Source organism: Heterodontus francisci, chromosome 47 (genome assembly GCF_036365525.1).
Source record: "Heterodontus francisci isolate sHetFra1 chromosome 47, sHetFra1.hap1, whole genome shotgun sequence".
Lineage (NCBI taxonomy): Eukaryota > Metazoa > Chordata > Chondrichthyes > Heterodontiformes > Heterodontidae > Heterodontus > Heterodontus francisci.
In genome coordinates this window covers 18,508,696-18,531,509 of record NC_090417.1, presented here as the reverse complement: position 1 = coordinate 18,531,509, position 22,814 = coordinate 18,508,696, and the positions used below count along the sequence as shown (strand labels likewise).

Here is a 22,814-nt window from a genome sequence, read left to right as displayed (position 1 = left end):
AGAGGCAGTGTTTGATGGGACAGTGTGGAGGGAGTGTTTGCTGGGACAGTGTAGAGGGAGTGTTTGACGGGACAGTGTGGAGGGAGTGTTTGATGGGACAGTGTGGAGGGAATGTTTGCTCGGACAGTGTAGAGGGAGTGTTTGACAGGACACTGCAGAGGGAGTGTTTGACGGGACAGTGTGGAGGGAGTGTTTGACGGGACAGGGTGGAGGGAGTGTTTGACGGGACAGTGTGGAGGGAGTGTTTGATGGGACAGGGTGGAGGGAGTGTTTGACGCGACAGTGTAGAGGGAGTGTTTGATGGGACAGTGTAGAGGGAGTGTTTGACGGGACAGTGTGGAGGGAGTGCTTGACGGGACAGTGTGGAGGGAGTGTTTGATGGGACAGTGTAGAGGGAGTGTTTGACGGGACAGGGTGGAGGGAGTGTTTGATGGGACAGTGTAGAGGGAGTGTTTGACAGGACAGTGTGGAGGGAATGTTTGATGGGACAGTGTGGAGGGAGTGTTTGACGGGACAGGGTGGAGGGAGTGTTTGATGGGACAGTGTAGAGGGAGTGTTTGACAGGACAGTGTGGAGGGAATGTTTGATGGGACAGTGTAGCGGGAGTGTTTGATGGGACAGTGTAGAGGGAGTGTTTGATGGGACAGTGTAGAGGGAGTGTTTGACGGGACAGGGTGGAGGGAGTGTTTGACGCGACAGTGTAGAGGGAGTGTTTGCTGGGACAGGGTGGAGGGAGTGTTTGACGGGACAGTGTAGCGGGAGTGTTTGATGGGACAGTGTAGAGGGAGTGTTTGACGGGACAGTGTGGAGGGAGTGTTTGATGGGACAGTGTGGAGGGAGTGATTGATGGGACAGTGTAGAGGGAGTGTTTGACGGGACAGTGTGGAGGGAGTGTTTGATGGGACAGTGTAGAGGGAGTGTTTGACGGGACAGTGTGGAGGGAATGTTTGATGGGACAGTGTCGAGGAAGTGTTTGACGGGACAGTGTAGAGGGAGTGTTTGACGGGACAGTGTGGAGGGAGTGTTTGACGGGACAGTGTAGAGGGAGTGTTTGACGGGACAGTGTGGAGGGAATGTTTGATGGGACAGTGTGGAGGGAGTGTTTGTCGGGACAGTGCAGAGGGAATGTTTGATGGAACAGTGTAGAGGGAGTGTTTGATGGTACAGTGTGGAGGGAGTGTTTGACGGGGCAGTGGAGAGGGAGTGTTTGACAGGACAGTGTGGAGGGAATGTTTGATGGGGCAGTGTAGAGGAAGTGTTTGACGGTACAGTGTCGAGGGAGTGTTTGATGGGACAGTGTGGAGGGAGTGTTTGTCGGGACAGTGTGGAGGGAGTGTTTGTCGGGACAGTGTGGAGGGAGTGTTTGATGGGACAGTGTGGAGGGAGTGATTGATGGGACAGTGTAGAGGGAGTGTTTGACGGGACAGTGTGGAGGGAGTGTTTGATGGGACAGTGTAGAGGGAGTGTTTGACGGGACAGTGTGGAGGGAATGTTTGATGGGACAGTGTCGAGGAAGTGTTTGACGGGACAGTGTAGAGGGAGTGTTTGATGGTACAGTGTGGAGGGAGTGTTTGACGGGGCAGTGGAGAGGGAGTGTTTGACAGGACAGTGTGGAGGGAATGTTTGATGGGGCAGTGTAGAGGAAGTGTTTGACGGTACAGTGTCGAGGGAGTGTTTGATGGGACAGTGTGGAGGGAGTGTTTGTCGGGACAGTGTGGAGGGAGTGTTTGTCGGGACAGTGTGGAGGGAGTGTTTGACGGGGCAGTGTGGAGGGAGTGTTTGACGGGACAGTGTGGAGGGAGTGTTTGACGGGACAGTGTGGAGGGAATGTTTGACGGGACAGTGTGGAGGGAATGTTTGACGGGGCAGTGTGGAGGGAGTGTTTGATGGGACAGTGTAGAGGGTGTGTTTGACGGGACAGTGTGGAGGGAGTGTTTGATGGGACAGTGTAGAGGGAGTGTTTGTCGGGACAGTGTGGAGGGAGTGTTTGATGGGACAGTGTGGAGGGAGTGTTTGACGGGACAGTGTGGAGGGAATGTTTGACGGGGCAGTGTGGAGGGAGTGTTTGATGGGACAGTGTAGAGGGTGTGTTTGACGGGACAGTGTGGAGGGAGTGTTTGATGGGACAGTGTAGAGGGAGTGTTTGTCGGGACAGTGTGGAGGGAGTGTTTGATGGGACAGTGTGGAGGGAGTGTTTGTCGGGACAGTGTGGAGGGAGTGTTTGATGGGACAGTGTAGAGGGAGTGTTTGTCGGGACAGTGTGGAGGGAATGTTTGATGGGACAGTGTGGAGGGAGTGTTTGATGGGACAGTGTGGAGGGAGTGTTTGACAGGACAGTGTAGAGGGAGTGTTTGATGGGACAGTGTGGAGGGAATGTTTGATGGGACAGTGTAGAGGGAGTGTTTGACAGGACAGTGTGGAGGGAATGTTTGATGGGACAGTGGAGAGGGTGTGTTTGACGGGACAGTGTGGAGGGAGTGTTTGATGGGACAGTGTAGAGGGAGTGTTTGTCGGGACAGTGTGGAGGGAGTGTTTGATGGGACAGTGTGGAGGGAGTGTTTGTCGGGACAGTGTGGAGGGAGTGTTTGATGGGACAGTGTAGAGGGAGTGTTTGTCGGGACAGTGTGGAGGGAATGTTTGATGGGACAGTGTGGAGGAAGTGTTTGATGGGACAGTGTGGAGGGAGTGTTTGACAGGACAGTGTAGAGGGAGTGTTTGATGGGACAGTGTGGAGGGAATGTTTGATGGGACAGTGTCGAGGGAGTGTTTGACAGGACAGTGTGGAGGGAATGTTTGATGGGACAGTGTGGAGGGAATGTTTGACAGGACAGTGTGGAGGGAGTGTTTGACAGGACAGTGTGGAGGGAGTGTTTGACGGGACAGTGTGGAGGGAATGTTTGATGGGACAGTGCAGAGGGAGTGTTTGATGGGACAGTGTAGAGGGAGCGTTTGATGGGACAGTGCAGAGGGAGTGTTTGATGGGACAGTGTAGAGGGAGTGTTTGACGGGACAGTGTAGAGGGACTGTTTGATGGGACAGTGTAGAGGGAGCGTTTGATGGGACAGTGTAGAGGGAGTGTTTGATGGGACAGTGTGGAGGGAGTATTTGACGGGACAGTGTGGAGGGAGTGATTGATGGGACAGTGTAGAGGGAGTGTTTGATGGGACAGTGCAGTGGGAGTGTTTGACAGGACAGTGCAGAGGGAGTATTTGACGGGACAGTGTAGAGGGAGTGTTTGACGGGACAGTGTAGAGGGAATGTTTGATGGGACAGTGCAGTGGGAGTGTTTGACAGGACAGTGTAGAGGGAGTGTTTGATGGGACAGTGTGGAGGGAGTGTTTGACGGGACAGTGTAGAGGGAATGTTTGATGGGACAGTGTAGAGGAAGTGTTTGACGGGACAGTGTAGAGGAAGTGTTTGACGGGACAGTGTAGAGGGAGTGTTTGACGGGACAGTGTGGAGGGAGTGTTTGACGGGACAGTGTAGAGGGAGTGTTTGACGGGACAGTGTCGAGGGAGTGTTTGACGGGACAGTGTGGAGGGAGTGTTTGACGGGACAGTGTAGAGGGAGTGTTTGACGGGACAGTGTGGAGGGAGTGTTTGCTGGGACAGTGTAGAGGGAGTGTTTGCTGGGACAGTGTGGAGGGAATGTTTGATGGGACAGTGTAGAGGGAGTGTTTGACGGGACAGTGTGGAGGGAGTGTTTGCTGGGACAGTGTAGAGGGAGTGTTTGCTGGGACAGTGTGGAGGGAATGTTTGATGGGACAGTGCAGAGGGAGTGTTTGACAGGACAGTGTGGAGGGAGTGTTTGACGGGACAGTGTGGAGGGAGTGTTTGACGGGACAGTGTGGAGGGAGTGTTTGACGGGACAGTGTAGAGGGAGTGTTTGACGGGACAGTGTAGAGGGAGTGTTTGACGGGACAGTGTGGAGGGAGTGTTTGACGGGATAGTGTGGAGGGAGTGTTTGACGGGACAGTGTCGAGGGAGTGTTTGACGGGACAGTGTAGAGGGAGTGTTTGACGGGACAGTGTGGAGGGAATGTTTGACGGGACAGTGTGGAGGGAGTGTTTGATGGGATAGTGTGGAGGGAGTGTTTGACGGGACAGTGTGGAGGGAATGTTTGATGGGACAGTGCAGAGGGAGTGTTTGACGGGACAGTGTAGAGGGAGTGTTTGACAGGACAGTGTGGAGTGAGTGTTTGATGGGACAGTGTGGAGTGAGTGTTTGATGGGACAGTGTGGAGGGAGTGTTTGACGGGACAGTGTAGAGGGAGTGTTTGACGCGACAGTGTGGAGGGAGTGTTTGACGGGACAGTGTGGAGGGAGTGTTTGACGGGGCAGTGTACAGGGAGTGTTTGACGCGACAGTGTAGAGGGAGTGTTTGATGGGTCAGTGTAGAGGGAGTGTTTGACGGGACAGTGTGGAGGGAGTGTTTGATGGGACAGTGTGGAGGGAGTGTTTGATGGGATAGTGTGGAGGGAGTGTTTGACGGGACAGTGTGGAGGGAATGTTTGATGGGACAGTGCAGAGGGAGTGTTTGACGGGACAGTGTAGAGGGAGTGTTTGACAGGACAGTGTGGAGTGAGTGTTTGATGGGACAGTGTGGAGGGAGTGTTTGATGGGACAGTGTGGAGGGAGTGTTTGACGGGACAGTGTAGAGGGAGTGTTTGACAGGACAGTGTGGAGTGAGTGTTTGATGGGACAGTGTGGAGGGAGTGTTTGATGGGACAGTGTGGAGGGAGTGTTTGCTGGGACAGTGTGGAGGGAGTGCTTGACGGGACAGTGTGGAGGGAGGGTTTGACGGGACAGTGTAGAGGGAGTGTTTGACGGGACAGTGTAGAGGGAGTGTTTGATGGGTCAGTGTCGAGGGAGTGTTTGACAGGACAGTGTAGAGGGAGTGTTTGATGGGTCAGTGCAGTGGGATTGTTTGACAAGACAGTGTAGAGGGAGTGTTTGACGGGACAGTGTGTTGAGGGAGTGTTTGATGGGTCAGTGTGGGCATCTAATGACAAATGTGCTGATTATTGTTCCAGACACTGAGTCTCATCAAACACTCACAGCAATGGTGGTATTCGAATGGAGCCAATCATTTATAACAGATTAATAACCTGCTCTGTGAACCCGGTCATCGTTTGCAGTTATCTAACCATTCATTGCTGTCCTGAGGGACCGATGTACTGTCAGCGATGAAGCCCCTGCTCCCCTCTCAGATGGAGATTAAAGATTCCACTGCACTCTGTGAATAACAAGGAAAGTTCTCCCCTGTGTCCTGGGTCAATTTCCTCTCTCCATCAACCCAAAACGTTGACCCAGCAATCATTGCTATGCTATTTGTATGCTGGTTGTGGGATCTTGCCATTCTGCTGCTGTTGCCCACACAGCAAGCGTATTGCACTTGAGACTTTAGTAAGGTTCCAGAACCTTGTGGTGATTGTAGGACTCATTCTATTATCGAACTGATTTACCAATGAGGGCATGGGATGTTTGTCTTCTGATCTGGGGATGGTCTAAACTATAAAGGATAGAGTTCAGAGAATGGAGGTAAACTTGGAGAGACACAGAATCACACCCCGGGTAGAAAGGGGACTTCCACACTGTGCAAATACATCAGATCTGTTCCCAATACTTTGGTTTTCTGTTGGTTTCCTGAATCCCTTCACTGTTTCTGTTCCTTTCTAGCACATGACACGGAGAAGCTGCATTACGCCGCGATCCGAGCCCAGTCGCTGGGAGTGCTACCAAACCAAGTTGCATCGCTGGACAGGTAAGCCAGACATCCATCCTCACAATTTAAAGCTTGGCCACCAACCCTGTCCTTCTCCCCACAACCTTGGTTGACTGTCCTTGCTACTCACACTCAATCACTGGCAGCCCCCTCCCCACCCCTGTCTTCCATACCTGAATCGCCAGTGCCTCTAGATCAATTTTCATTGGCCCCAAGTCACACTTCCCTATAGCAAAAGCACAGTCTGCAAGAAACTCAAGCAGGAATATCCTGGCTAATGTTGACCTCCCCTGACCTTACCCGCAGAGAACCATGGCCAAGCTCTGCAGGCATGTGAGGCAAGGTTTAAGGGCAGAGAATTGAACAAAGACAGTATTCTGAATTCAGACATCCTGTGCTTTATTTTCAAACTTACTTTGATTTGATATTATCGAGAGGCAAAGCATAAAACTTGCAGCAACCTGCGGAGTACAGTTGGTCAGAGTGATTTCTGTGGAGGCTGAGGAGCTACAGTGCCAGTACTGGTAGGAAGGTGTCATTACACCATAACATTTCCATAGGCAGTTTCCATTATAAATATGGCTGAGAGCAATTTAGACTTGAAAGAGTTGACAGGTGTAATATTTTTGTTATATTACTGTCACGTGTGTTGCTTATGAAACTGGACATTCAGCAAGCATTACCCTCTGCTCCTGTTACAAAGAAATAATGCTGAAATTTCTCCCCTCCCCTCCCCTCCTCCATCGATGGTGCTGGGGGACAGTCGGTAGGTGTGAACGGTCCCCTCCCATATCGTGTGGGTTGTGGGAACCCATAAAACCCTTTACCACATTGGACTAAACCCTCACCCCCATCAGCTGGGAGAAAGACAATTATAGTTATGGAAGGAGCATTCATGTCACACCCTGTCATGCTAGACATCAATCCACAAATCCTTCCGCTACTTCACACCAGTCCACCGGTCTCCAAAGGAAAAGTGTGGAGATACATCAACTACAGTAACCACATCCTTAGTGACCAGCCTCTAAGATTCAGCCCCTTATTCTCAAACTACAAGGGGGACCCAACTTCCATATGTGGTTTGTGAGTTCTGAGAGGGATCCATCTTCGTATGCTGTGACTTCAAAATGTCCTTCTTCCAACTTCCTCAATGGCCTCAATCTGCATCCCACCAACCCTATGATTCTGCTCTTGATCTTCACCCTTCCAGCTTTGTGTATCCCTTCTTTATGCTCCAGCACTAATCAGCCTTCACTCTTTACAATCCTTGCACCAGCCTAAACTCCCCTCCAGTTCCCCAACCTCAAGGTACCTTGTGCTCCTGGGGAGCTCCAGCCTACATGCATTGGGCAATGTCAGGAAAGCAGGGGTTCTTCTGACCACCATTTTCTGCTCGGCTGCCTAATGTGGTTGTGGCTTCACTCTTGGAAAATGTTGTCCATTAACGCGGTGAGCCTGACACAAGCACTGACATTACAGCAGTACCTATCTCACAGATCAGAAAAAAATGAAAGAAAAGCTCAATTTAAATTTAAAAAAATAATCTGTGTAGTTTTTTTGTCCTCAATTCTCATACATTGGGTCTTCGAGAGTCATAGAGTTATGACGGCACAGATTTAGGCCATTCGGCTCATCGGCTCTAGGCTGGCTCTCGGTAGAGCAATCCAATCAGTCCCATTCACCCGCTCTATCCCCGTAGCCCTGTAAGTTTATTTTCCTCAAGTGTCCATCAAATTTCCTTTTGAAATCATTCATCGTTTCCGCTTCCAGTATCCTCGGAGGCAACAAATTTCTCTTCATTCTACTTTATTCTGTATCATATCTTGTTTCATTTCTAGTTAATGGAATCTGTTCTGTGCTTTCGTTCCTGCATCAAAATACTTCCCAATGCAACATAAGATCATAAGAACTAGGAGCAGGAGTAGGCCGTCCGGCCCCTCCAGCCTGCTCCGCCATTCAATAAGATCATGGCTGATCTTTTCGTGGACTCAGATCCACTTACCTGCGCTCTCACCGTATCCCTTAATTCCTTTATTGTTCAAAAAGATATCTACCTTAGCTTTAAAAACGTTTACTGAAGAAGCGTCAACTACTTCACTGGGAAAGGAATTCCATAGATTAACAACCCTCTGGGTGAAGAAGTTCCTTCTTAATTCAGTCCTAAATCTGCTCCCTCTAATCTTGAGGCTATGCCCTCTTGTCCTAGCTTCACCTGCCAGTGGAAACATCCTCTCTACTTGTATCTTATCTATTCCCTTCATAATTTTATATGTTTCTATAAGATCCCCCCTCATTCTTCTGAATTCCAATGAATATAATCCCAATCTACTCAGTCTCTCCTCATAAGCCAACCCCCTCAACTCCGGAATCAACCTAGTGAACCTCCTCTGCATCCTCTCCAGTGCCAGTACATCCTTTCTCAAGTAAGGAGACCAAAACTGCACACAGTACTCCAGGTGCGGCCTCACCAGTAGCCTATACAGCTGCAACATAACCTCTCTGCTTTTAAACTCAATCCCTTTAGCAATGAAGGACAAAATTCCATTTGCCTTCCTAATTACTTGCTGTACCTGCAGACCAACCTTCTGCGATTCATGCACAAGGACACCTAGGTCCCTTTGCATAGCAGCATGCTGCAACTTTTTACCATTCAAGTAATAATCCTTTTTACTGTTACTCTGACCGAAATGAATGACTTCACATTTATTAACATTGTATTCCATCTGCCAGCCCTTTGCCCACTCACTCAATGTATCTATGTTCTGCCCAACGGGACAATTTCTATCGAGATGCCCTGCTATTTCTTCCTTGATAATAGACTCAAGCATCTTCCCCACTACAGAGGTTAAGCTAACCGGTCTATAATTCCCCATCTTTTGTCTACCTCCCTTTTTAAACAGTGGCGTCACATCTGCTGTTTTCCAATCTGCTGGGACTACCCCAGAGTCCAGCGAATTTTGGAAAATTATCGCCAGTGCACCTGCTATTTCTCCCGCCATCTCTTTTAGTACCCTGGGATGCATTCCATCAGGGCCAGGAGACTTATCAATCCTTAGCTCCATTAGCTTGCCCAACACTACCTCTTCCGTAATAAAGATTGTTTCCAGGTCCTCACCTACGTTCGTCTCTTTGTCAATTACTGGCATGTTATTAATGTCCTCCACTGAGAAGACCGATACAAAATACCTGTTCAATGCCTCGGCCATTTCATCATATCCCATAACTAAATTCCCCTTCTCATCCTCTAAAGGACCAACGTTTACTTTAGCCACTCTTTTTCGTTTTATACATTTATAGAAACTTTTGCTATCTGTCTTTATATTCTGTGCTAGTTTTTTCTCATGTTCTATCTTACTTTTCTTTATAGCTCTTTTTGTGGCTTTCTGTTGACCTTTAAAGTTTTCCCAATCTTCTAGTTTCATGCTGTTGTTGGCCACTTTGTATGCCTTCTCTTTCAATTTGATAGCCTCCCTCATTTCCTTAGACACCCATGGCAGATTACCCCTTTTCTTCCAGTCCTTCCTTTTCACTGGAATATACTTTTGCTGAGCACTTTGAAAAATTGCTTTGAAAGTCCTCCACTGCTCGTCAACTGTCCCACCATAAAATCTTTGTTTCCAGTCTACTTTAGCCAAGTCCTCCCTCATTCTATTGTAGTCCCCCTTGTTCAAGCGCAGGACCCTGGTATTGGATTTTATCTTCACATTCTCCATCTGTATTCTAAATTCAACCATACTGTGATCACTCCTTCCAAGAAGATCCCTAACTATGAGGTCATTAATTATTCCTGTCTCATTACACAGGACTAGATCTAGGATAGCTTGCTCCCTCTTCGGTTCCATTACATACTGTTCAAGAAAACTATCACGGATACACTCAACGAACTTCTCCTCAAGGCTACCCTGACTGAGCTGGTTCGACCAATCTACATGTAGATTAAAATCCCCCATGATAATTGTCGTACCATTTTTACAGGCATTAGTTATTTCTTTGTTTATTGCCCGCCCCAATGTGATGTTATTATTTGGTGGCCTATAAACTACGCCTATCAATGACTTTTTCTTCTTCGAGTTTCTAATTTCCACCCAAATGGATTCAACCTCATTCTCCATAGAACCTATATCATCTCTCAGCACCGCCCTGATGTCGTCCTTGAATATCAGAGCTACACCACCTCCCTTACCTTCCTCTCTGTCCTTCCGAATAGTCTGGTACCCCTGGATATTTAACTCCCAGTCGTGACCAACCTGTAACCATGTCTCCGTAATGGCTACCAAATCATATTGATTCGCGATGATTTGTGCCGTTAACTCATCAACCTTGTTACGAATGCTACAAGCATTCAGGTAAAGTGCCTTTATGCTAGCTTTCTTACCCTCATGATTCCCAACATCTCTAATAATAACTCCTGACTTATCCTTCCTTTCTGCTTCTTTCATAGTCTGCCTTGAACCTAAACCCTCCTGCACACATGTTAACCTGCTGCTTACCTTTTTATTTACCATCATACTCCCTGTCGTTTTCCCTTTCCCTTCCCCCCGACTCACTAGTTTAAAGTCCGAGAGACCACCCTATTTATCCGTTTCGCTAGAACACTGGTTCCAGATCGGTTCAGGTGGAGACCGTCCCATCGGTATAGATCCCCCCGGTTCCAAAACTGATGCCAATGCCCCATGAAATGTAACCCCTCTTTCCCACACCACTCCCTTAGCCACGTATTTACTTCCCTAATATTCTTATCCCGAAGCCAATTTGCACATGGCTCGGGCAGTAATCCGGAGATTATGACCCTCGAGGACCTGTTCCTTAATTTCGTTCCTAGTGCTTTATAATCCCCAAACAGGTCCTCCATCCAGGCCTTGCCTATGTTGTTAGTCCCAACATGGACCACAACAACTGGATCCTCCCCCTCCCGCTCCAATATCCTTTCAAGCCGGTCAGAGATGTCCTGCACCCTGGCACCGGGCAGACAACACACCATGCGGGACTCCCGATCCGGCTTACAAAGGATAACATGTTAGTGTTGAAGAATCTGGTCTCTGAGGTCATGTTCACTGCAAGAGATGCCACTGGTCAAGATATCTTGCTCATCAGGTGGCCAGACTGAGAGCTGACCAAGGCCATTCATCTCCCAGTCCCAGCAGCCAGTACAGGTCAATTGCAACACTGTGAGTGTCAGCTTGGATTATGAGCTCAAGCCTCCAGTAATGTTCGTTGAGGGTTATATCTTGGCCAAACCAGAGGGGAGAACTCCCCTGCTCTTCCAATTGTGTCATGGGATATTTGACATCCATCTGAGAAAGCGTCAGTTTAATGTGTCTGAAAGACCACACATCCAACAGTGCAGCATTTTCTCAGTACTGACCCTCCGACAGTGCAGCGCTCCCTCAGTACTGACCCTCCGACAGTGCAGCACTCCCTCAGTACTGACCCTCCGACAGTGCAGCGCTCCCTCAGTACTGACCCTCCGACAGTGCAGCACTCCCTCAGTACTGACCCTCCGACAGTGCAGCACTCCCTCAGTACTGACCCTCCGACAGTGCAGCGCTCCCTCAGTACTGACCCTCCGACAGTGCAGCACTCCCTCAGTACTGACCCTCCGACAGTGCAGCACTCCCTCAGTACTGACCCTCCGACAGTGCAGCGCTCCCTCAGTTCAGCACTGGGAATGTCAGCTTGGATTATTTGCAGTCTGTGGCATGGAACTCGAACTCCCAATCTTCTGACTCAGATGTGAGAGTGCTACTCACTAAGCTGCAGCTGACACAGAATATTGTCTTCTAAAATGTTCTGTAGGTTCCCTGGCCTCCCGATCCACGTTTTCAATGAGAGTGATATTTATTCATCCCCAGGAACTGTGAGGCCCATAATTTGCCTAAATACTGACATTGAGAGTAGAAATACTTCATATTGAATCTGCTTATTGTTTAGTCGTTCACTCCCAGTGCAGACAGCAGTCCTGCCACAATCCATTGTAAACAGTATTTTTCATGACAAGCTTACAATGGGTTTGATGTCAAATATCCCTAACTAATAGAATTTACAACGGGCGCCTGCCAGTGATGACAGATTATTTGGAACACATGGAGGCTGAAAAACACTTCATCAGAAACAGAAAGAAACCAACAAAAAAAACACAGTTCAAAGTGGAGCCTCAACTCCCCACTCCCCTTCCCCTCCCCCATCCTATCCCCTTCCCCTCGAGCCTCCGTTTCCCCTTCCCCATCCCTCTGGGACCCAAACTCGCCTATCGAAGCCCATCCCTCAGTTCTCTCACAGTGAATTTTGGCTGTGCCAAGCAACATAGCCTATTCGGGATTACAGGAGGTTAATAGGAAGCTGGGACATGGCTAAAATGCTACTTGGGGATGGAAGATACAGGTTGTATACTCAGGGTGCAGCACTTTCTACCGCACTGTTTCCATTGCCTCCCAACCCCAACCAGAGGTGAAACTGGCTGGCATCTCTCGGACGACTAAACCTTTCATAACGGCAGCAGGGTGCCATTCAGCCCCTCGAGCCTGTCCGCCATTCGGTTAGATTATGGCTGATCTGGATCTCAACTCCATTTACCTGCCTTTGCTCCAGATCCCTTGATAGCCAAAGGTTGATAGGTAAATTGGCCATTATAAATTGCCCCTAGGAGAGGTAGGTGGTAGGGGAATTGAGGGAAGGTGGGGATGTGGTCGGAATATGGGATTAATGTAGGATTAGTATAAATGGGTGGTTGATGGTCGGCACAGACTCGGTGGGCCGAAGGGCCTGTTTCAGTGCTGTATCTCTAAATAAATAAAATAAAATTAACAAAAAAATAAATAAATAGATACCCTTATTCAACAAAAATCTATCCACCTCAGTTTTGAAAGCCCCAACTGACCCCCAGCATCCACAGCTTTTTGGGGAGAGAGTTCCAGATTTTCACCACCCTTTGTGTGAAGAAGTGTTTCCTGATATCACCCCTGAAGAGAACACATCTAATTTGAGGTTATGCCGGCTTATTCTGGCTAACCCCCCGCCTGGCAGGCCACCGAGAGGAAATAGTTTCTACCCTCTTGAATTCCTTTCTCATTTTACACAGCTCACTTATGTCCCTATCTTGTGAACTCAAGGGAAAACAAGCCTCGTCTATGCAACCTGCCCTTTTAATTTAACCCTTTTCATCCCATTATCATTCTGGGGAATCTGCGCTGTATCTCCTCTTTCCTTGGTGATAAATTGCTTGCCCATTTCCCAGGAATTGGCCATTGACTATTCCTAATTAGGCCACATCCCTTAGTCCTAGCTGGAGGATGCTGCAATTATAGCTGATTTATTGCTTGATATGAAGTTAGAAGCTCTGAAAGATGAGAACCACTTGACTTACGAAATACAAATAACTCATCAGTGAAAAATGAACAGGCATTTTTTTAGAACAGCAGAATGAGTTATAAAGGCTATTTGTTGCAGGAGGAAGTCCCAGGCTCATCCTTTCATAGAGTCATAGAATTATACAGCCCATCGTGTCTGTGCTGGCCGTCAAGCACCTATCTATTCTAATCCCATTTTCCATCACTTGGCCCGCAGCCTTGTATGCTATAAAGTCATCGAGTTATAAAGACAGAAAAAGGCCCTTTAGCCCATCGTGTCTGTGCCGGCCATCAAGCACCTAACTATTCTAATCTTGTTCTGCCTATTCAGTGCATTTAACTTTAATGAGAAATGAGGCCTCTCCTAGGAAGTCCTTCCCTCATGAATCAGAGGTTGGAACTGTGTGAAACCATCCACCAATCTGCATGAGTGTTCGTGTGTCACTTTTATGAGCAACTTCCTGTGGCGGTGCATGCTGGGAGTCATGACCGAGTGTAGCCATCAGGTGAAGCAGGCTCAGATGTCGTGGGAGACAACTGGATCTGGGTGGCCACATGTCATCCAGTCTTCACTTTAAAATGAGACGCTCTGTCCTTATTTTTATATAATAATTTGATTTACATAGAACGTACAGTACAGTAACAGGCCACGTTGCCCAACTGGTCCGTGATGGTGTTTATGCTCCATGCAGGCCTCCTCCCAGCCTCTCCTTTGGCAACAAGTTCCACATTCCCACCACTCTCTGGGTAGAGAAGTTTCTCCCGAATTCCACAACGGGTTTATTAGAGTTCTGATGAAAGGTCACAGACCTGAAACATTAACTCTGCTTCTCTCTCCACAGATGCTGCCTGACCTGCTGCGTATTTCCAGCACTTTCTGTTTTTATTTCAGATTTCCAGCATCTGCAGTATTTTGCTTTTATTTTACTGTGTGCAATTTGGCTGCTGTGTTTTCGACGACACTTAAAAAGTACTTGATTGGCTGTGAAATGCTTTGGGGTGTCCTGAGGTTGTGAAAGGCGCTGTATCAGTGCAAGTCTTAGTTTGTGTGAAACAGGGCAGGAAAGGGAAGAAAAAGATGTGTCTCAGTTTCCGTCTCAATAAATCACAAGAGGAGTTCACAGTGCAGCCTTCCAAAAAATAGACAGGAGACGGAGCAAATCGCATTTAGTAACCGATTGCTGCCTTAAACATGTAACATTATTGCTTGTGGTATTTCATTTACTTGGATTGACACTTTGATAAATATCTCTATAGCTGATACCATAACTTGCTCCAGGGGTCATTATTATTAAGATCTGTCACCAGGAAGCATCTGAGCGATGACTCAGTAAAAAGATTAGGAGTACGAAATAAATCATCCATTGGCATTCATTGCCGTCTACGGTTTGCATCCCAGAAACCCCTTGGAGCATTTTCAAACACTTTTCTGTGGTGTTATTTTCCATGCCAAAAAGATTTGTGTCTTCAGATAATTGAGCATAAAAAGGAAGGGGGGAGTGGGGGAAAAAGGTGTCGTGTTTTTCAACCAGCTCATGCCCCAGGGTGATGTGACTACTAAGGATCCACATTAGAATTGGACTTTACGGCAAAAGCATTTGTCTTGCTGATACTAAATCATGAGGCGGGGGGAGGAGGAGACTGAACACAACTTCTGGCGCTGGGTGAGGTGGGGAGATGTATTGACATCAGAAACCAAATATATCCCAATCAGGCCAATTAGTTCCGAATAGACAGGGTGCTGAAAAGTTGGGTGAAATATATCTTTCAGGGTGCATGGTGTTTTAAAATCTGACAACCAGCGGTCATGTAGGGCAGGATTAGTGAGAAAGAACAAGCTTTCTTTTATGTACAATTTTATCACATCCTCGGAATGTTTCAAAGCACTTTACAGCCAATGAAATACTTTTGAAGTGTGATCACTGTTGTAACTTAGGAAACATGGGAGCCAATGTATACACAGCAAGATGCCACATACAGCAAGTGAGTTAAACAACCAGCGAATCTGTTTCTGCTTGAGGCATGAATATTGGCCAGGACACTCCCCTCTTCTTCTTTGAACTTGTGACCGTGGGATCTTTTACGTCCACCTGAGGGGGCTAATGGGGCCTCAGTTTAACATCTTATCCCAAAGATGGCACCTCTAACAGTGCAGCACTCCCTGAGTTATGCACTGGGAGTATCAGCCTGGATTGTTGAATAATAGAATAGTCATATAGTCATGGAGTTAGACAGCACAGAAACAGGCCCTTCGGCCCATCGTGTCCGTGCCGAGTCCCAGCTTCAGCTTCCTGAACTAGTGTCAGAGAGGAAAAGCTGGGAAGTCACCCCATTGAGCCAAATGATTTGTCATGGATTCTTATCAAGTTTGGCACAGCACACAGAGCTTGTACTGCAGGCTACACCAGGCTTTTGCAGATAATAGCAGGTTCCTGAACCAGGGTCGCACTCCTTTTGGCATAGGCTAGATAATACTTGGATAAGACGTCCCACTTGAACATCTTAAGCACCTCGATTAGATCACCCCTCAATCTCCTGCACTGTACAATGACATACTCAGCTGGACAACCCTCAGCGACAGAAAAGAATTCCAATCACAGAACCATACAGCACAGAAGGAGGCATTTCTGCTCGTCATTCCTGTGCCAGCTCTTTGAAAGAGCTGTCCGCCTAATCCTGTTGCTCTGCTCTTGGCCCTCTAGCCTTTATTTATCGCTGGATTTCTTTTGTTCAGCCCCAGAATGCAAGGCAGCAAAGAGTCTTCAACTCAGGAATGGTGAGCAGGGTAGAAATGTCTCTTACAATCTTGGCAAGAAGGCAGGTAGACAGAAGCTCGAGTGACAAAGTGCTCTCACACAAAGCGTGTTTCAGGTGTTTCCTTCACTCCATCTCTTGGTTTAGTAGCTAGTTGTCTTGATTCTGACAGCTGCTCTGGAAATGTTATTGGAGCCTTTTGGAACAGGATGCCTGCTGGTTGACTTGTGGTACTGTAAATTACTCAAGAACTTTGATAAGACAACTCCGCTCGCCAGTTTAATGTTTTTTGTAGGCAGCCATTAATCTCTGGCTGAAACATTAGAAGCTGATATACTCAAGTCCGTAATGCTTTCCTGCCCATTGCTGCTTTGTAGTGATTTTTCATCATCCTGACTGTAGCTGACAAAAGCTGTAGTTCATTAAAGCTTGAATCAATAATGACTAGCAACACTCTGATAACTTCAGCTTCCTGGCTCTACAAATCATCACTCCACCAAGGCCCTCCATTTTACAATTCAAATCCTTTCAAGGTCTGACCCCTTTCCGTATCTCTGTAACCTCCTCCAGCTCTGCAACCTTCTGAGATCTCTGCGCTCTTCCCTTCGCCTTCTCTGCTCTAAGGAGAACAACCCCAGCTTCTCCAGTCTCTCCACGTAACTGAAGGTCCTCATCCCTGGTACCATTCTGGTAAATCTCCTCTGTACCATCTCCAAGGCCTTAACATCCTTCCTAAAGTGTGGTGGCCAGAAACAGACACAAGGCTCATACTGAAGCCTAACCAGTGATTTAGAAAGGCTTATAAAAGCCTTGCTTTTGTACACTATGCCTCTGTTTATAAAGCCCAGGCTACATTTTCTAACAGCTTTATCAACATGTCCCGCCACCAACAAAAATATCTGTTCCTATTAATAATTTGTACTTTGTAGAAAGCTGAAAGCAAGTAAAGCCCAATCAGACCGGGAAGACTGAAATCCCTGTCAGACCTCCAGGCCATCAACCAGTCAAACAACTTGATGATGAGCAATGGCCCTTTGCTCACACACTGGATTTATTTCTTTTGCTGGCACTCACTGAAGGGAAAGGTTTGCACAGCCTAACTCGAGCTGTTTCACAGGCCATAGCCTTAATTTAATTAAGCAAAGGGAAAATGATGGGCCCAAAGCCAGTTCTGTAGATCAGAGCCTGTCAAGGTCCCTCCCGAGCCCCTTCATAAAAAATTAATAATGTTGAAAACGGAAATGCTCCTCAAAACTTGGAAGGGTGGAAGGTCGACCATAAATCTGGTTGAGACATCAAGGGGGCAAGCAGGAGTTCGGCACCAAATAAAAGCCCTGCTTGCTCGTGCTCTTGAGAGATTTGCGACTAATCAGCTGTACAAGGCCTGGAATGCAGCAGAACCTCTTTCATTAGCTGTTCTGTGCACGTCAAGTGCACGCACTTTGAAAACATTTCTTTGCTTCATTTAAACTGGGCCTGCATCTCAATCATTGCTGTTTCGAATCGGGCAGGAGTGACACTTTGGCTCTGTTTAGTCAACTGGGAAAACATAAGCTTGTCATAATAAGAGACTTGGTGCCAAAAATAACCGTTTCATTGGGTGGGAAAACAAATGTTGGCACCGATTGGCTCTAAAAGGTCAAACCAATCTGATTGTGAATTCAGCTCAGTCCTGAGGTTGGTGGTTGTTGATCACCTGACTGGGTCATCTGCTGCAGGACTGGGATGTGAAGAGACGAGGGGAGGGATGGGGAAAACGGGCATCAGTCCCACCAAAGGTATTATTCACTGAGATTTGTAGCACTGGAGGAGGTTACAGAGTGGCCCTCCAAGATATCTGTCTTTCTACTATTTTGGCCTCTTGAACATCCCTGATTTCCTTTGTCCCTCCATTGGCGGCTGTGCCTTCAGCTGCCTCGTACCTGAGCTCTGGAATTTCCTCCCGAAACTTCTCAGCTTCTCTATATCTCTCTTCTCCTTTAAGCTTTTGGTCACCTGTCCAATTACCTGCTCAAGTGGCTTGGTGTCAAATGCTTCTGTAGAGCAGCTTGGGACATTTTCCCATGTTAAAGATGCTATATAAATGCAAGTTGTTGTTGCTGTTGGATGGATACAAGGCTATGGGGAGAGAAAGTGGGATAGTGGGATTAGTTCTGGATTGTTGTAGCAAAGAGCTGGCACTGATCTGATGAGTCAAATGGTCTCCTCCTGTGCGATAATCTTGTATAATATTCCCATCATGTGACACTGAAGCGTCAGCCAAAATGACCTGGGGTTTGATGTCACAATCTTCTGATTCTGTGCTTCGCGATGAGCAAACACATCAAATTCCAAAATGAGACACTTTACCATTCCATCCACATGTTTGTGAGGCTCAGTATTATCAGTATATTTTGCTCCATAGTCACGCAAAGATGGCGGAGAGCGGCATTTCCACTACTAGTACCTCCGCTACTAAACTCCAACATGAGCACTCACCTCAGCTCATTCTCGGTAAGGGCGCATCCTGTCGTGCTCTGAATCGAGGAATAAATGTCATTTTATTCTTCTGATTTTCCGTTTTTATTTGCAGGATTGAAACAATGCCAAATAAAGAGACGGTGAATTTGGATTCCACTGGCATGTTCCACTGGTGTCCGCCAAAGGGCATCAATCAAGTAACGCTGGTAGGTACTCAGATTTGGGCTGGCAACTGTTAATGGAAGAGTTTGGATATCAGACTGTGTCTCTGCTGGAGTTTCTCCCACAAGTCTGGCTGAAACGCGGCGGGTTTTTCAGGATCCTCCACCACAGTTACAATCAAGAGGAGCCTCGCGGTCTGTCAGCCTCACTGGTCCATCAAGTAATGGGTCTCTGGCATGGCACACAGTCCCTTCATGAAACAATATTCTCTCCCCCTTTGTTACAGAACTACGTTGGATTTCCAGCACAGAAACAGGCCATTCGGCCCAACTGGTCTGTGCCAGGACAGTGTTTATGCTCACTACCCTATCACCATATCCTTCTATTCCTTTCTCCCTCGCGTATTTATCTAACTTCCCCTTAAATGCATTTTGCTATTCCCCTCTACAACTCCATGTGGTAGCAAGTTCCACATTCTCACCACATTCTGGGTTTCTCCTAAATTCCTGATCAGATTTCTTAGTGACTATCTTATATTTATGATTCGTAGTTTTGGACTTTCCCAACAAGTGAAGGCTTCCTTCAAATGAACACACGAACAACGACAGATAGGTGACGACTCTCTAGTCTATCTAGCCTGTCCTGGACAGCCTTCAAACCGTGCATATCACAAACTCTTCCCACCCCACACAAGAGCCATGCACATAAAAACTCAGGCCAATCTGAGGGAGGGAAATTGGGGAAATTCCTCTCCAACCCATCTAGGAGATGGAAACTCATCCAGGAGATTGCTGTGGCACTGAGTTCCCCTGCAGTACCTTTTGTAAGAGGTGATTTCAGTTCCAGCCAGAAACAGGTCAGCTTTTGCTTGAATGAATTCAGTGAATCAGCGTCCACCATATGAAGGGGCAGTCTGTTTCAGAGACCCACCGTGCTCTGGGAAAAGAATTGTAGATTTATTTAATTTAGTAACTGGTTACAGCACTGATCAGCCATGATCAAATTGAATGGTGGAACAGGCTTGAGCGGACACAATGGGCTAAATGGCCTCCTTCTGTGCTGTAAATTTCAAACAGGTAGGGTGGGTCCGATTAGGGACAAAGAAGGTCATATCTGCTTAGAGGTGCAGGGCAAGGCTTGAGTACTTTATTAGTATTTTGTACCCATGTTTACAAAGAGGATGCTGGCAGAATATCAAAGACAAGGAAGCAGAGATGGTAGAGGTAATAGATGAGTTGAAAATTCATAGGCAGGATGTACTGGAAAGGCTGACTATGCTTAGATTGGATAAGTCACCTGGCCTGGATGGCTTCCAGCCCAGGTTGCTGAAGGAAGTGCAAGTGGAGATCGTGGAAGGGCTTGCCATAATCTTCCAATTTTCGCTATCACCGGGGAGGTGCCATGGAGAGTGGCAAATATGACAACCTTGTTCAAGAAAGGGTGTAACGACAGTCCTAGTAATTACAGGCTGGTCAGTTTAACATCACTGGTCAATAATCTGTTCATCGGTGCTCAGTTTGGGTTCCGCCAGGACCACTCTGTAGTATATTGTTCATTTATTGTTCATTTGACATATCGTGTTTTGTTCATTTGAGGCCACTGCACATGCTTGGGGTAGCATCTGCAGTGTGCTGCTAGAGGGAGTCGATAATAAAGGTTCAGTTTTACATCAGCAATCCAGAAAGTAGTTCCATGTGTTTCTTCCAGACACATACAATAGCAGATGTACAATGTGAGATCTTACACACTCGGCTCCAGATCTCATTGCAGCTTTGGTCCAAACAAGTACAAAAGAGTTGATTAAAGCATGCTGAATGGTGTCCTCCTATTTCCTATGTAACAACAGGCTTGAGTGGCTGAACGGCCTCCTATTTCCTATTTAACAGGCTCGAGGGAGTGAATGGTCTCCTTCTGTTTTCTAACATTACCACTCTCGGTTTGATCCTGATCCAATGATCAAGCATTCATGGAACACTCTGTTGACGTTTCCTTTCTTCCAGAATCGTGCAATGGCAGGCAGACTGCGGCTCTCCAGACACGTGATAGTCTGCATCTTCGGTGAGGCGCAGTCCCCTGGGATAGGCCTACGCAACTTTGTGATGCCTCTGCGTGCGAGCAGCTTCACCAACGATGAGCTCAAGTCCATTGTGTTTGTGGGGTCTCTGGAGTATATAAAACAAGAGTGGGAGACCATCAGCAATTTCCCCAAGCTCTTCATTCTGCCGGTAGGTACCAGAGCAAGATACATGATTAATCTTTGATAGGCTGATCAACCTGGAGTGTTCCTTGCAAATACAGGGAGGGTTGACAGGGCATGAAATGCAAGCCTTGGTTTGCCGCAACATTATCCCCGAGTCAGAGGTCCATGGGTTCAAGGCGCACTGTCGAGCACATAATCTAGATTGACACTCCAATGCAGAAAGAGAGAACTGGCATTTCTATCACATCTTTCAAGATCTCAGGACGTCCCAAAGCATTTTAGAGTTAATGAAGTATGTTTGGAGTGTATTCACCATAGTAATGTAGGAAATGCAGCAGCTGGGCAGCGCTCCCTCAGTACCGACCCTCCGAAAGTCCGGTGCTCCATCAGTACTGACCCTCCGACAGTGAGGCACACCCTCAGTACTAACCCTCCAAAAGTGCAGCTCTACCTCAGTACTGACCCTCCCTCAGTACCGACTGTCCAATTATGCAGTGCTCCCTCAGTACTGACCCTCCAACTGTGCGGCGCTCCCTCAGTACTGCACTGCAAGTGTTAGCCTGGATTATGTGCTCACCCTTTGACATTTCTCATATTTGCCAGTTCCGAAGAAGGGTCACTGACCCGAAACGTTAACTCTGCTTCTCTCTACACAGAGCCTTTGGGTGGCGCAGTGGTTAGCACCGCAGCCTCACAGCTCCAGCGACCCGGCTTCGGTTCTGGGTACTGCCTGTGTGGAGTTTGCAAGTTCTCCCTGTGACCGCGTGGGTTTCCGCCGGGTGCTCTGGTTTCCTCCCACAGCCAAAGACTTGCAGGTGGATAGGTAAATTGGTCATTGTAAATTGCCCCGAGTGTAGGTAGGTGGTAGGAGAATGGTGTGGATGTGGTAGGGAATATGGGACTAATGTAGGATTAGTATAAATGGGTGGTTGGTCGGCACAGGCTCAGTGGGCCGAAGGGACTGTTTCAGTGCTGTATATCTAAATAAAATATAATATAGATGCTGCCAGACCTGCTGAGTATTTCCAGCATTTCTTGTTTTTATTTCTGCATTTAGTGTCGCTACTGTAGAGGTGACCACACTGTGAGCTGCAAATACTGTATACTAAACCGAAAGAAGTACAAGTGAATCACTGCTTCACCTGGAAGGAGTGTTTTGGACTTTGGATAGTGAGGAGAGAAGAGATAAAAGGAGAGCTATTACTATGACCTGCTGTGTATTTCCAGCGCTTTCTGTTTTTATTTCAGATTTCCAGCATCCACAGGATTTTGCTTTTATTTTAGCGAATGAGACAAGACTTAGAAAGAAAGGCACGTTGAGAAAGCAAGACGAATTGCATTTATACAGCGTATTTCACGATCTTGGAACATCCCAAAGCACTTTACAGCCAATCAAATACTTTCCTTTGAAGGATAGTCAGTGTTGTAATGCAGCAAACATAGCAGACAATCTGCAAACAGGAAAATCCCAGAAACAACAATGTGATAACGACCAGACCACCCGATTCCTTTTAATGAGAAAAGCCCTAGCACCCCCAACCTTTCTTCGTAAGACATGCCCTTTGTCATTTAATCTCTTCTGCCCTCCACCCTGTCATAGACCTTCCCTTTTGTTCTTCTTCCCCCGACTCTCCTTTCACTTGTTCATAGTCTATTACATTTTTAACCTTTGCCGGTTCTGATGAAAGATTGCAGACCTGAAAAGTCAACTCTGTTTCTCTCTCCACTGATGCTGCCAGACCTGCTAAGTATTTCCAGCACTTGGTTATTATTTTGCTCCATTAGCTGTTCATCTTCAGCAGAGGCATAATCAGGGTCTTGGAGAAGTTGCTGAGAGTTGTGTCACAATATAGGGCGATCGATAATTTCTTCTCGTTGTTTGCTCCAGGGCTCACCATTATGCCGCGCTGACTTAAAAGCAGTCAGCATCGGATCCTGTGCCATGACTGTCATCATGTCATCAAATCGGACCAACCTACAGGAGAAAACCCTGGAGGACAAGGAGTGTATCCTGGCCACACTCAACCTCAAGGCAATGCTCTTTGAAGAAACCATGGACTCCAATGACCTGTTATCGCTAAACTTTTTAGGTACATTTGCTTGCTGGTCCAATAAGCTGAGGAATCCATTTAGTTCAAGTTAAGAAACAAAAAGGGTATGATCACACTA

At 47.2% G+C, this 22,814-nt stretch overlaps 1 protein-coding gene across 10 annotated transcripts in view; it reads left to right on the top strand.

Moving 5' to 3' along the window:
* The window catches only part of LOC137357147 (calcium-activated potassium channel subunit alpha-1-like), a 129,403-nt gene that overhangs the window by 82,618 nt on the left and 23,971 nt on the right, over nucleotides 1–22,814 (top strand). For all 10 annotated transcript variants that reach the window (XM_068023237.1, XM_068023240.1, XM_068023239.1 and 7 more), the window contains 4 exons: nucleotides 5,678–5,762; nucleotides 18,396–18,489; nucleotides 20,446–20,670; nucleotides 22,534–22,735. In XM_068023237.1, the coding sequence (XP_067879338.1) occupies nucleotides 5,678–5,762; nucleotides 18,396–18,489; nucleotides 20,446–20,670; nucleotides 22,534–22,735 (606 nt within the window). The remainder of the gene's footprint in view (nucleotides 1–5,677; nucleotides 5,763–18,395; nucleotides 18,490–20,445; nucleotides 20,671–22,533; nucleotides 22,736–22,814) is intronic.